Raw genomic sequence first — 14,674 nt, 5'->3', positions numbered from 1 at the left:
GTTGACACCACAGACCCCTTTCCTTCTTTCAGTATTGGCGGCAACAGTTCTGATTTGGCTGTTGAGTAGATATTGATTTGGGAGAGTTATATTCCACTTATTTGATGTACTTCTTTGGTGAACAACTTTATTCACCTTTTCCTCTTACTTATCTGCTATTCTCAGTGAATGAGACATCTCTCATATGTCTAAACTGAGGACGGTGCTGTTGATCAGCAATACCATGGGGTTATTTGCTGAGTGGAAGAAGAACTAGTTTTTTGTTTGTTTTGTTTTTGTAATCATTCACGTAAAAAGAAAGAGGGGGACTGAACAGCAAAGTCTAGGGGAGATACAGCCATGATAATCATTTTAATATTGAGACTGTTCCTCCCTGGTCCATGTGAGGAGCACATCCTTCTGGTGAAGAGTGTGGACTCTGGGATTATAAAGACCTGAGTCTGAATCTGGGCTCCTGAACCTCTGTCTCCTCATCCACAAAATGGAGATCACAATAGCATCTGCAATGTCTTATGTGATGACAAAACAAAGTATTTGCAAAATTCTTGCCCAGTGCATGGCTTACTAAAGTAGCCATTTTTATTATTACTACTGCTGCTGGCTCTGTTAAATAGTAAGATTTCACAGTGCTGTTTTCTTCCTTCAGGCATACCAAGGATGACCCCAAGGATACTGGATTTGCCAGATAATACAGAAGTAAACAGTGGTAAATTTAACCCCATTTGCAAAGCTTCTGGCTGGCCGCTACCTACTAATGAAGAAATGACCCTGGTGAAGCCGGATGGGACAGTGCTCTACGTAAGAGCCATTCTTAATCTGCCTTCCTTGAACCATGAGATGCTTTCAGTGTAGTAATCACCCCGCTAAATGATAGATTTCATTCAGTGCTTTCATCCTTCTAGGCTAGTATGTTGTTGGCTTTGATAAAATACCCTTTCCCTGGAGAGGCAGAACAGACTCACAGCAGCCTCACTGATTTCCTCTGTTGACTAGTACTGCAGTGCAAGATTGGGAATATGCCTCCAGTGGAACTGACAGAGCTGAGTGCTAAGGATGGCACACATCCTGCAGAACTGTCCAGCCAGTATGGGGAGAAGTACGTGCCAGTCTGTGCAAAGCTTTGTTCTCACTGTCCCTATACCTCTAACTACTCATATCAGGAAGAATAAGGTGTTACAACCCATGAATCAGCAGATTTACATGCTACCAGGTGCAACCAGGACATGGACTTTGGATGACTGGTCTACTCCTGTTACGCTCTTTGGAGCAACAGTTAGGAGAGCATAGAAGAGGAGAGTTCAGCCTGATCCATTAGACTCTGCACAGACAGGTCTTGAATCTGCTCCCACATCTCCAGTTCTGAAACTGTAATCCATTAGGTCTGAATGCATTCCTTGGTTTTCTCCCCCTCTTCTCTCAGCCCTCATTGTTGATGCCCACCACAGGTTAGGGTAATATCACAGCGGTTCTTTTTTGTTTAAAAGGATCAAGCTGGCCGGGCGCGGTGGCTCAAGCCTGTAATCCCAGCACTTTGGGAGGCCAAGGCGGGTGGATCACGAGGTCAAGAGATCAAGACCATCCTGGTCAACATGGTGAAACCCCATCTCTACTAAAACTACAAAAAATTAGCTGGGCATGGTGGCGCGTGCCTGTAATCCCAGCTACTCAGGAGGCTGAGGCAGGAGAATTGCCTGAACCCAGGAGGCGGAGGTTGCGGTGAGCCAAGATCACACCATTGCACTCCAGCCTGGGTAACAAGAGCGAAACTCCGTCTCAAAAAAAAAAAATAAAGGATCAAGCTACTTTTCGAACATGCTTTTCTTCTCTCTCCCAGCTGTACCAAAAGCAGCAGAGACAGGAACCCCCCAAATTTCTCTTGTGTTACAAATGATCCTTAGGATATTGTTGTATTTTTTTAATCTAAAAATTTAGAAATAGTTATCATTCTTTTTTCTGTCAAAGATGAACAAATTCAGCTTGACCAGAGGTAGGGATGAGTGACCTTCTCGGGGAAGAATATGTAGAATGTACCATTACCAGAGTCCATGTTTTAAATGTCCCTGATTCCACTCAAACCACCCACCAGGTAGAAGAAGCCAATTTAGGACTTCCAAAATCTTGTTGGCTTTTTCATGAGTTAATGAAACTAATGGCTGCTACGTAGTAAGGGTTTACCATACTATATGTAACTTCTTACTTAACATTGCCTAGTCTCTCTCTGTTTCTCTCTCTTTCTCTCTCTCTCTCTCTCCCCCCCCATCTCTTTTTTGTAGAAGTGGGAACTGGCTGGGTGAAGTTAAGTAACTCAAAAATTGGTCAAAAATAGTAAAGAGGCTAGATATGGTGACTCATACCTATAATCCCAGTGCTTTGGGAACCTGAGGTAGGAGGATCACTTTAGGCCAGGAATTTGAGACCAGTCTGGGCAACACAGTAAGACCCCATCTCTAAAAAAAAGAGAGAGTTAGCTGGACCTGGTGGCATATGCCTGCAGTCCCAGCTATTTGGGAGGCTGAGGTGGGAGGATCACTTGAGGCCAGGAGATTGAGGCTACAGTGAGCTATGATTACTGCACTGTACTCGAGCCTGAGCCACAGAGCAAGACTGTGTTGTCTCTTTTTAAAAAATGGCAGAGGTCCATCTGTCTTCAGAACCTTGGATTTTCCCAGTACTCCACACTTGACAGCCTCTCAAACACTTAGGAAGCCACTTTGTCATCCCACGCAGCCATCTAGGTATTATACAGGAAAGGAACAAATCTTACAAGGAGTAGTTTAAAAGAAATCATGCTTCAGCCTTCTTGCTTGTAAGTGTTTACCCCACACTCCCAAACACACAAATACAACAGCAGGATCTGACAGGGCCTCAATCCAAAATAAACTTTCAGGGCTACTACAATAGCTTTGGAAATAAGCCAATAATTATATTAGCATTACATTTAACTTCTTGATCTCTCCTAGAAAACTTCTTATTAAACAATGAGATGGGGTCAGTGTTATGAACCTTTGTGTTTATGCCTCCCTAGAACTTTTTATTTTTTTGTATTTGACCTTTTCAGCCAAAAGACTTTAACCATACGGGTCATTTCGCAGTAGCCATATTCACCATCCACCGGATCCTCCCCCCTGACTCAGGAGTTTGGGTCTGCAGTGTAAACACAGTGGCTGGGATGGTGGAAAAGACCTTCAACATTTCTGTTAAAGGTAAGTTCATTTTTCAGAAAAAGAGATAGTATCCTCGATGCACCAAGTTTTTGTATTACTGGGGAAAGGTGCCGCTTCCGGACAGAAATGTATGTGAACACTAAAATACCTTTGAGGTTAATTTCCAGAATACTAAGCCTTTAAAGAAATAGAGATTAAGAGTATGAACTGTAGATTCACACAGTCCCAGGTTTGATTTTGTCTCTTAACAGTTCATAATCTTGTGGGTGGCCTTGAACAAATGAATTTACCTTTTTGAGTCTCTGTTTGTAAATGAAGCTTATTTTAGGTACTTCTTAGGGTTATTGTGAAGCCTCGTTAAATGCATAAAATACTTGGAATTGTGTCTGGCACAACATATCTGGTAGTGATTCTATTTCACAAGAAGGTTGGCATTGCCATTATTGTGACTTCCTATTCATGACTATAGAGAAGGATTTCGAGAATCCCTGTTTTGAGGAATACTCACTTAATAGCCCAGGTTATGCTATCTAATTAATATGAATGTCTTCTCACATTCAGGGCTGTGGGCATTTTTCCTGCTATAAATCAGTATTTCAAAATTCAGATTAATATGAGTATTTGTTTGTAGATTTGTGGCTTGAGCGGAAGATCTAAAATGGAGGTAAGTCCACGTTGACTTGGCTGCTGTATGTAGCTACAGCAAGGAATTTTACATTCGGAAGTTACTTATGAACCTGTTTAGACAAGAATACCTAACAGCTCTCTGGTGTATATTCTGGGAAAGGCACTAGGTTAAGATTACTTGTAATTTCTAATACATTGTAAATGCTCTGTAAATAGTTGCTATCCTGCATTGTTTAGAGAACAATGACAAGAACAAAGGTCTGTACATGTTTTGTGTAGACATTTTTTTCTGAATATTTTTCATCCACTGTTGGCTGATTCACAGATGTGAACCCACATACACAAAGGGTCAACTGTATACAGTAGCACAGATCGTAACCACAAATCTTAGTACTAAACCTAGGTCTCCTGACTCCAAACCCAGCACTCTCTCTTCTGGACCATTTTGCTTTCTGAGTCTCTTATGTTACAGAGGAGGAGACTGTGAGGTGACCAAAGTTGATTTGTACTTGGCCCCCTTCATTACTTCATTAGTAATCTCTTGGGAGATCCCAGAGGTAACCTCTGTACATGAAATGCTGCAAATACTCAGAACATAATCTATATTTAAAGGCCAATAACCACAGTAGCATAAATGTAATCCCATAGATTTGGATTCTCTGCCCTGATAATCCATATTAAATACCTCAGAATCCTTTTTTTGGTTTTCTATTGTACTTTAAGTTCCAGGGTACATGTGCAGATCTTGCAGGATTGTTGCATAGATACACACATGCCATGGTGGTTTGCTGTCTCCATCCCCCTGTCACCTACGTCAGGCATTTCTTCCAGTTGGGGCATCCTTCCGCAAACTTCCTGCCCCTCGCTGTCTCTCCCCTAACCCCCCCACCCCCCAGCATACCCCAGTGTGTGATGTTCCCCTCCCTGTGCCCATGTGTTCTCATTGTTCAAGTCCCACAAATGAGTGAGAACGTGCGGTATTTGGTTTTCTGTTCTTGTGTCAGTTTGCTGAGAATTATGGTTTCCAGATTCATCCATGTCCCTGCAAAGGACACGAACTCATCGTTTTTTTGTGGCTGCATAGTATTCCATGGTGTGTATGTGCCACATTTTCCCTGTCCAGTCTGTCATTGATGGGCATTGGGGTTGGTTCCAGGTCTTTGCTATTGTAAACAGTGCCACAGTGAACATACATGTGCATGTGTCTTTATAATAGAACAATTTATAATCCTTTGGGTATATACCCAGTAATGGGATTGCTGAGTCAAATGGAATTTCTATTTCTAGGCCCTTGAGGAATCACCACACTGTCTTCCTCAGTGGCTGAACCTAATTTACACTCTCGTCAACAATGTAAAACTGTTCCTATTTCTCCACATCCTCTCCAGCATCTGTTGTCTCCAGATTTTTTAATGATCACCAGTCTAACTGGCGTCAGATGGTATCTCAGTGTGGTTTTGATTTGCATTTCTCTAATGACCAGTGATGATGAGCATTTTTTCATATGTTTTTTTGGCCTCACATATATCTTCTTTTGAAAAGTGTCTTTTCATATCCTTCACCCACTTTTGAATGGGTTTGTTTTTTTTCTTGTAAATCTGCTTTAGTTCTTTGTAGATTCTGGATATTAGCCCTTTGTCAGATGGGTAGATTGCAAAATTTTTTTCCCATTCTGTTGGTTGCCAGTTCACTCTTATGATTGTTTCTTTTGCTGTGCAGAAACTCTTAAGTTTAATTAGAATCCTTCTTATTATTACTTTTGGTTACAGGAAAAAGCCCAAATCTGTTTTATTCAGTAGAACATTCACATGATCAAAATAATTTCTTGCATCTCACATGTTCTTGGAAGAAAGGAAATGATATGCAGATAAGAAAAATTACTCTAGTTTTAAGCTTCTTGGAATGTTTGCTACCCTTGGACATAAGTCCAAAACAAACCATGTGGTGAACACACAGAAGGGTCGCTGGTCTAGATTTTAGTTGTAGTGAAAGACACGGCACACAATATCAATGTGTTGCAGCGTCTCCAGTCCTAAGTAACTGCTTTCTCTTTGCTGTCACATTGACTGACAGCCATAAAATGTAAATAGCCATTAGGGAATTTAGTGAATTTAATCAGCATCTTTTATTATAGTATTTAAAAAAACAGATACTAGGCTTTACCACCAGTGTACAGATTGGTACAATCACTTTGGAAAACTGGCAACATGTACTAAACCTAAACATATACTTAAACCCTGTAAATCAGCAATTCCACTCCTAGATACATGCTAAAAAGAATGACTGTATATGTTCAAAGAAGACATCTTCGAGAATGTTCAGAGCAGCTGTATTCAAAGTAGCCACAAACTGAAATTAACTCAAATGTCCATCAACATTGGAAAGGATACATAAATTGTAGTATATTCATATGTGTTAGTTTGCTAAGGCTGCCATAACAAAGCACTATAGGCTGGGTGGCTTAAGCAACAGAAATTTATTTTCTCATAATTCTTGAGGCTACAAGTCAAAGATCAAGGTGTCAGCAGAGTTTATTTCTTCTGAGACTTCTCTCCTTGGCTTGTAGATGGCCGTTGTCTCCCTGTGAAGACACAGGGTGATTAAATTAGGACACAGATATAAGGTCTTCTCTTTGTACCTGTGTCCTAATTTAATCTTCTTATATGGACACCAGTCATATTGGATTATGACACACCTTAATAAATTTATTTCAAATTAATTACTGCTTTAAAGGCCTTACCTCCAGACACGGTTACCTCCTGAGGTACTAGGGGTTAAGACTTTAACATGTGATTTGCAGGGAAAGCAATTCAGCCCATAAAATCATGCAGAGGAATAGTAAACAGCAATAAAAAAGAATTAATTCCTTCAACCATATGGATGAATCTTGCAAACATGATAATGAGTGAAAGAAAGTACACGCTTTATGATTCCATTTATGTGAAACTAAAGAACAGGCAATACTAATCTTCAGTGACAGAAGGCAAAAAAGTAGCTACCTCTGGATAGAGGATATTGAATGGAAAGGGGCACAGAGTTGCCTTCTGAGGGCTGAGAATATTCTTTATCTTAATCTGAGTGGTGGTTACATGGGTGTACACATAGGTAAAGTCTCTTGAGCTAAATAGTTAAGATTTCTGCACTTTGTAATATGTATATTCTATCTCAGTAAAAATGATTAAAAGGCAAGAAACAAAAAGATTACTAAAAGGAAGCCTTTGTAGCAATTTTTATTTATTTATTTTTATTTATTTATTTTTCTAGCAATTTTTAAGCCCTTGTAAAAGTTTCAGAGACTGGCATTAATGGCTGATATCAAATGTGCATCTTGGACCGGGTGTGATGGCTCACGCCTGTAATCCCAGCACTTTGGGAAGCCGAGGTGGGCAGATCATGAGGTCAAGGGTTTGAGACCAGCCTGGCCAACATGGCGAAACCCCATCTCTGCTAAGAATGCAAAAATTAGCCAGGCATGGTGGCACGTGCCTGTAATCCCAGCTACCCAGGAAGCTGAGGCAGGATAATAGCCTGACCGCAGGAGGCAGAGGTTGCAGTGAGCCGAGATCATGCCACTACACTCCAGCCTGGGTGACAGAGCAAGACTCTGTCTTGGGGGAAAAAAAGTACATCTGCTGCTTTAGAGAAAGGGGTGGCCTTATTTTATCATATGAGAAAAGCATTACTTGAACAAATTTACTCACAGAACTGCCCTCCTTTCTAACCTAAGTAAAATGTGTACTCAGACTTATCTAACTTAACATTGGCACAATCTGCCTCCAGTTAGGGGATACTGTATCTTACTAGCTTTATTATCTTGACTTTGGACAACTTCCTAAGCCTTCACTTAGTCAATAGAATTTACTTTAGGCCTATTATGTTTCAGCCCCTGTTCGAGGCTCTGGGAATAGAGCAGTGAATAATACAGGGGAGAAAAAACTCATTATGGAGCTCACATTCCCACAGGGAGATAAACAGTGAGCAAACAGATAAGTACAATGTACAGTTCACTAAAATGCTGGGTGTCTTGGGGAAAACTAAGGCATACATAGAGGTAGAGAATGCTGGGCTAGGGCTGGAGTGGTGACTGTAATTTAAAATGGGTAGTCAGGCCTTCCTGAGAAGATATTTGAGCAAAGACTTGAAGGTCATTTCTAAGGAAGGTGAGCCAAACCATTGAGACAGAAAAAAAAAGAAAAATTACTGAACATTGCCATGTCCTCTGAAATCTGAAAGGTTCTGCATTGTATAATACACACTCTTGGGGAAGAAAAACAAAACCAGTTATGCATTTCTAAGAAGGCGGGGCCAAGGGAGCTATAGAGCTCTTTGGAAATTGAATTGACAAACAATAATTCAGCACCTGGTCGGTACCTGGTGAAAAAACTAGACGGTCTTTGCCCTAATGGAATTTACAGTGTAGTGTCGTGTTTCATAACCTTTTAATTATCATCCCACTAAGGAGCCCTTTTAGAAATTTTATTCCAGAGCTCTCCCTCATCATCATAAAATTTTATTATCACAAATGTACTAGATATCTCTTTGTGTACTATGGCTCTTTGGAGAGCTGCAACCCATTATAATATCTAAAATTTTTGCATCCTCCGAGAACCAGTTTTCATTGTTTTTGGGGCACTGTCACCCCCATTGAGAATACATGGTCTTTGAGATGGGGAGATTGTTTTAGATTATCTGAGTGGACCTACTTCAATACCTTGAATCATTAAAAGTAGAGAAACTTTCCTGACAGTAGTCAGAGATGTGGTCAAAGAAGAATCAGAGAGGCCTGATGTTGTTGAGTTTGAAGGCATAGGAAAGAGCCTTGAGCCAAGGAGTGCAGGCAGTTTCTAGAAGTTAGAAAGAACAAGAAAACAGATTCTCCCCTAAGCCTCCCGAAAGGAACACAGCCTTGCTAACGCCTTAATTTTAGCACAGTGAGACCCATGTCCCACTTCTGACTTCTAGAACTATAATTAATTTGTGGTGTTTGGCTGAAAGAGAGAATGAATTATGATATAGAAGAAAGACCAATATCAAATAATCATACTACAAAGAATAATAAACTCTAAAAATCACCATAAACAAAAAAATAGAGGTTCTGTGAAAGCACTGGATATCTTAACTGAGGTTCTAGAATAGCCGCCTGTGAAATAATCATATCGGGGCTAAGATTTAACTGGGAGAATAATGGGAGGTGGAGCATTCCTCGAAGAAGAGTGACATCCACAAAAAGTCTAAAGAAAGGAGGTTCGTGCTTTGTTAGTTGGATAAAGTGAAAGGTCATTGGGACTGGAGGATACTAGGTGAGAGGAAGAGGAGGTTGGAGAGTGGGCAGGGGCTCAGTCGCTCAAGGCCTGGCTGGTCATGGTATACATTTTTGGTTTTATCTTACATGTAATGAGAATCAACTGCAGGGTCTTGAGCAAAGGGGCACATCTATTTTAAGGAAGCACTTTGAGGATAATGGGCTGGGGAAGCAAAGCAGAGAGCTTAGAGAGCAGGTGATCTCACTGCATCTGAGCAGAAAACTTTAAGAGGACTTTGCTGGGCATGTAAAACACATCTTCTACCTCCACCTAAGAACAATCATAAAACCTCCAAGCCAAAGGACTAATCTGACTTCTGAAATTGTATTTAGTTCCTCCAGAGCCCCTGAATGCTCCAACTGTGATTGACACTGGACATAACTTTGCTGTCATCAACATCAGCTCTGAGCCTTACTTTGGGGATGGACCAATCAGATCCAAGAAGCTTCTATACAAACCTGTTAATCACAATAAGGCTTGGCAACATATTCAAGGTAAGCTTTGGACAGGATAGATGCCAGCTGGGGATGTGGCACCAGCAGAATAATTTTTGTCCAAATCTAGCAATTCCCTTCTCCCTGCTTCCATCCTCTGTGCCAAGGTGGTGGCTGTTGTAGAGGATTCCATTTCAGAGTATTCAGGAGAGAGTGCAGGTATTGCTGCCGTATTGAATTGTTTATTCCTTTTCTTATTTCATGTCTTGCCCTGTCCTGCAGACTCAACACAGAGAGGTTTTTAAAGGATTTCAAACATGCAAAGTTTGGGCTGCGGCAAACTGGAATGGGCTGGGGGAAGGGCGAGTACAGGCAAAGAGAGCTACAGGCCCCTCCCCTAACTTCCTGAAAGAAAAGATAATTGAACAAAATGTGACGAAATGCCAAAAGTTCATGAAAACAGTTGAATTTATTTTGAAACACAAATTACAATTCTATTTGTTGCATGATAATGTAAAATCACAATTTTAAAAAGCAAAGACAGTACTATCAGTGACTATGCTGCTTCAGTTGGACTATCCGGTGAAAAGATCTGCCGCTCACCTGCTTGTAGGCAGCATGGACTCCTCCACCCATGCCTTTGTCCTACTATGCCTATGATTTCTTTACAAGGACCCTCTGTTCACTATATGGAGATAAGAAAGCTACCAAAAAGGAGAAGAGGAGGAGGATTTTGGGCCGAATAACAACACTAGCTGACTGGGGTAGACTGAATAAAATGGTATTATTACTGGGTCCTTTGTATACTATTGTAGATTCTATCAAAATTCAGAATTCCAGGGATGTGAGGCTGATTTGCTGAATTGCTGTTTACAACATCAACGGCTAGGTCTTTTATGGTGTCATATGGTGGTAATAATCCATCACCTTTTTCTACAAGTAGACATCCACAAAATGGTCTTCTAAGAACTGGTAAATACATCCGTTTTTTTCTTATCAAGTAGGAATTTATCATATGGTAAGGCAGAAATTTATCTTTGCAATATCCATGGAGAAGCAGAGGCTGACTACAGCAAATAAGGAGAGAAGAGGCAGATACCATTTGTTTATGGGCACTATTTTCAAGGACTTCAGAGTGCTTCATTGTGATGGTATGACCATTACAAATCAGCTCTCTGGTCACTTTGAGCAAACCTCCTAAGCATCTTTTTCTCTTGATAGCTTGATTGCAATCAGTGTATATATTTGAAAACAGTAGCAATTAAATTATTTTATTCTAATTGAGTTTTCCCCCTAAATCTGGTATTCCATATAGTAGATTGGTGAGATTTTATTTTACAAATGAAAAGACAAAAGTACCAGGGCAGAAATATGTAAGTGGCACAGAAATACATGCTTGAATGTGTACATTGTAACCTGCAAACATTTCAAAAGCCAAATTTTCCTCATATTAGGAAGGTTGAGGCCTTGAAGATGGAATTGCCTCTCTGTTTCACTAAGACACAGTTTTGAAAACCTAAAATCAGTTCACATCACAATAACAACAACCCCAGTTTAAGGAATGTAAGAGAATGCCAACTTAAGTTTCCTGGACTTTTTCTCTTCTCAGTGACAAATGATATTGTTACACTCAACTATTTGGAACCTCAAACAGAATACGAACTCTGTGTGCAACTGGCTCGTCGTGGAGAGGGCGGGGAAGGGCATCCTGGACCTGTGAGACGCTTCATAACAGCTTCTATCGGTCAGTGGAGGCCAACAGACATTTTTCATAAGCCGGGTGGGAGGGGGAGGAAGGGGAAAGAGGAAGGAAGATCAGGAAGGGTGGTGGTGGGTGAGTGGGTGGGTGGGGATGGAGGTGGCAGGAGTTTGCTTTTGAATGGGTGGGAAAGTGACAGGAAGGCTAGCAACTTCAAGCCAAACTGTTCCTTTATTTGGGTTGGACTCCTGGTCTGTCTCCCTGGGGGAGGGGGTCTGCAGCACTCTTTAGGGACAGAGAAGGAAGCAGTTGAGCCTTCAGGAAGGCAAAGCCATCCCCTAGGAGCTGGGATTTACACAGCAGCAACTGTGCTGAGTTTCAGCTCCTGTATTTTATCACTTGCTTCCTGTTTCCATCTTAGGGGCCCAGGCCAGGCTCTTGCCACAGACATTTCAGAAGTCCCAGTTTATTTATTTTCACAAATAATTTCTAATTTTTCAAGTAATTCATGTGCAGAGTTATGACATCAAATAGAATAAGAAGCTTTTATCTAAAGAACAGCATTCCCCTGCTCCATCCTTCACCTCCCACTCCGGCTTCCTAGAGGTAGCCACTTTCATCACTTTAAGCTATTCATATCATATTTACCTCCCTTTTCTAAATCAGTGCTTCTCAAACATAAGTGTCCATCACAATCACACAGAGAGCTTGTTAAAACATATTTCTGGGCTCCATCCCCAGAGTTTCTGTTTCAGTGGTTTTGAGGTGAGGATAAGGCCAGGTTCAATAATTTGCATTTCTAGTAGGTTTCCGAATGATGCTTGATGCTGGTGGTCCTGGATCCACATGTTCTGGATAATATGTGTAAAATTATTTCTTGATTTATCAGTGGTGTTGCGTATTGATTGGCCTTCTATTGCCTTAATTAAGTGTGTGAATCTTCCTCGATGCTAACCGGACCTCTGGCCTTCTGCTACCCAGGTACCCTCCATTGAAACACTGAAGTGATCTTTTGTAAGGTTCCATTCTTGGCTCTTTGCATTGTTTACTGTGTGTAACCATTCTGTTACTATCTCTTGGTCAGTGCTTTATACCCTCAAGTTCATATATATTTAATTCATATCACCTAGGAAGGTAAGAATTATCATCTTCTCTATTTTATAGATTGCAAAGTAGAGGCTCAGAGTACTTAATAACAGTAAGATGCATCACTATACTAAATCTTCAGGTTTCATATCTTTGTCTTTTAGAGACAGGATCTTGCTCTGTCACTCAGGCAGGAGTGCAGTGGTTTGATCATAGCTCACTACATCCACCATCTCCTGGGCTCAAGTCATCCTCCTGCCTCAGCCTCCTTTTAAAATTTTTTGTAGCTAGGGTCTTGCTCTGTTGCCAAGGCTGGTCTTAAACTCCTGCCTCAAGCAGTCCCCCAGCCTCGGCCTCTCAGAATGTTAGGATTACAGGGATGAGCCACCACTTCCAGTCCAGGCTCCATATCCTTTTGTTTCTCCAATTATTATTTCTACCTAGGATCACAGCACCAGCTTATTATCCTAATTCACAAATTTGCCTATGTTTTGCTCCATTTACTAAAGGTAGAAGGATATGTAATCATTCAGTGAAAAAGCAAGGAAGAACACCCACTTTTCTTCTGCAGGGATTGCGTATCCTTACTGGAATCATCCTTTGTTCACTCCACCCGCCTAGTTTTCCTTTTACTGGCAGCATCCTTAAAGAGCTAAACCAGACTCAGAAGCTACTCTGAGGCTCACAGAAGCATTACACACAAGTAAGAAATGGCTTCTTGGGGACCCACCAAGTTGCGAATATGAAAAATAAACGCAGAAACTATATACAGAGGAAAAAGGGACCTCTACAGCCATGACCCAAGGGATCCCTGATATGTTATCATGCTGCTGCTAAAAGGCAAATATGGTAGTTAATTCTCTCTCAAGTCAGTGCTGGCGAGTCAAAAGGGGAAGGTCATAAACTGACTCAGATGGAAAGTATTTATGGAACAGAACATAAAACACTGCACAACCCCACACTGTACTGTCTTCAGCCCTCAGAATAGGTTCCAGCCAGGATGTACTTAAAGGTCTCTCAGAATATTTCAAAGTAGTTCTCAGGGGCAGGCGGGAAGGGAATTCTTGAAGGTTCTTCTTTTCCCATCAGTTGAATTTTGCTGATGTTTGCTTTTCATTTCATCTGGCAATTGCACTGTTTATGTGTGCTGATTGAGGTGGTGAAGGCCAGGGAGTCCGGGAGGGGAGGGAAGAGAGCACTTGCCGAACACATGGCAGAAACGGGCAGACAGGGAGGGGTATGGGGCAATCATGCTCCCAAAGGGAAGGAAAAGGGGAAATAACTATTGAGTTACTCTTCTGTACCAGGCACAGGATTAGGAGGTGTACATGTATTCTCCAAAAGATCAACTCCCCATTCTGCTTTGCCATTGCAAACCTGCCTAAACCACTCTGGGTGGCTGTTTTGGAGGTTAAACTTCAGAGGTTAACAAGAGGAGTTGACATCACCTCTCTCCATTTGCAAAGGTTACAGAGAAAGGGCCATCAGGCCTTTTGCATAATGCCAAGCAAATATATGCCTGGCTGCTGGTTCTCACTAGTCTGAGGGTAGTCAGAAGCATGCTGGTGGGACTTCATTCCCAGTAGATGGAAATAGACCCTTCCTCTTACTTCAAACCAAGAGTAAAAGCAGTGTTTCTCAACCTTTAAGAAAATGTATTGATAAGGGTGACTGTGTCCCTACTGAGTATGTATGAATTAGAGGGTGCCTATCCTACATTTTGGAAGGACTTTATATCTGGAATTTAAAAATCAATTTACTATTTCACTGAAAACACAGTATTTCTTCCTTGGTCCAGTGACATAAGACACCTTGAAAGAAAGAAAGGAGGGAGGAAACCAATGTTAACAGAGCCCCCGACCCCCTCCAAGCGTTTTCACATCCATTGTCTCTCTTATTACTCCTGAGTCTGCAAGGTGGATATTTTAATTTCATTTTACAGGCGAACTTGGAGAGATTATGAATTTGCCCAAGGTTGCAAAACTAAAGTGGCATGTTCCTGTCTCTTGGATTTTAAAATCCATATTGTTTCTATTTAGTGAATGTCTTGGTGGCGCAGGCTCCTGTGGGTGGCCAGGCATCGTGCCGTCATAGCAAATACCTTGATGTGATCAGAGCAGGAGTAGGCCCGGTTCTGCCACCACAGCGGTATGACTTCTGTAATTCTTGCTAAGGGGAAGGAACCCCCAAGCTGCTTTACAATGTATTGCTCAAAATGGTAACAGAAATAGTAAATACTCACCCGTAATCCCATAACCTTGGCAAATCTACTGTTTTGATTATTAGTTTCCTTCCTATCCTTCACCATTGTAGACAAAACTTTTACCAAGTTACAGCCAGAGCTTCCATATTTTGAATCTT

General features: G+C 41.3%; 1 protein-coding gene across 3 annotated transcripts in view; it reads left to right on the top strand.

Annotated features, from left to right (window-relative positions):
- Positions 1–14,674, top strand: part of TEK (TEK receptor tyrosine kinase) — a 113,310-nt gene that overhangs the window by 71,817 nt on the left and 26,819 nt on the right. For all 3 annotated transcript variants that reach the window (XM_032300009.1, XM_032300012.1, XM_032300010.1), the window contains exons 8-11: positions 647–798; positions 3,059–3,203; positions 9,427–9,588; positions 11,138–11,272. In XM_032300009.1, coding sequence (XP_032155900.1) covers positions 647–798; positions 3,059–3,203; positions 9,427–9,588; positions 11,138–11,272 — 594 coding nt within the window. The remainder of the gene's footprint in view (positions 1–646; positions 799–3,058; positions 3,204–9,426; positions 9,589–11,137; positions 11,273–14,674) is intronic.

The sequence above is a fragment of the Sapajus apella genome, unplaced genomic scaffold (genome assembly GCF_009761245.1).
Source record: "Sapajus apella isolate SASKATOON/1434 unplaced genomic scaffold, GSC_monkey_1.0 scaffold42, whole genome shotgun sequence".
Taxonomy (NCBI): domain Eukaryota; kingdom Metazoa; phylum Chordata; class Mammalia; order Primates; family Cebidae; genus Sapajus; species Sapajus apella.
The sequence above is the reverse complement of the archived record's forward strand: the minus strand, read 5'-3'. Positions and strand labels throughout refer to the sequence as shown.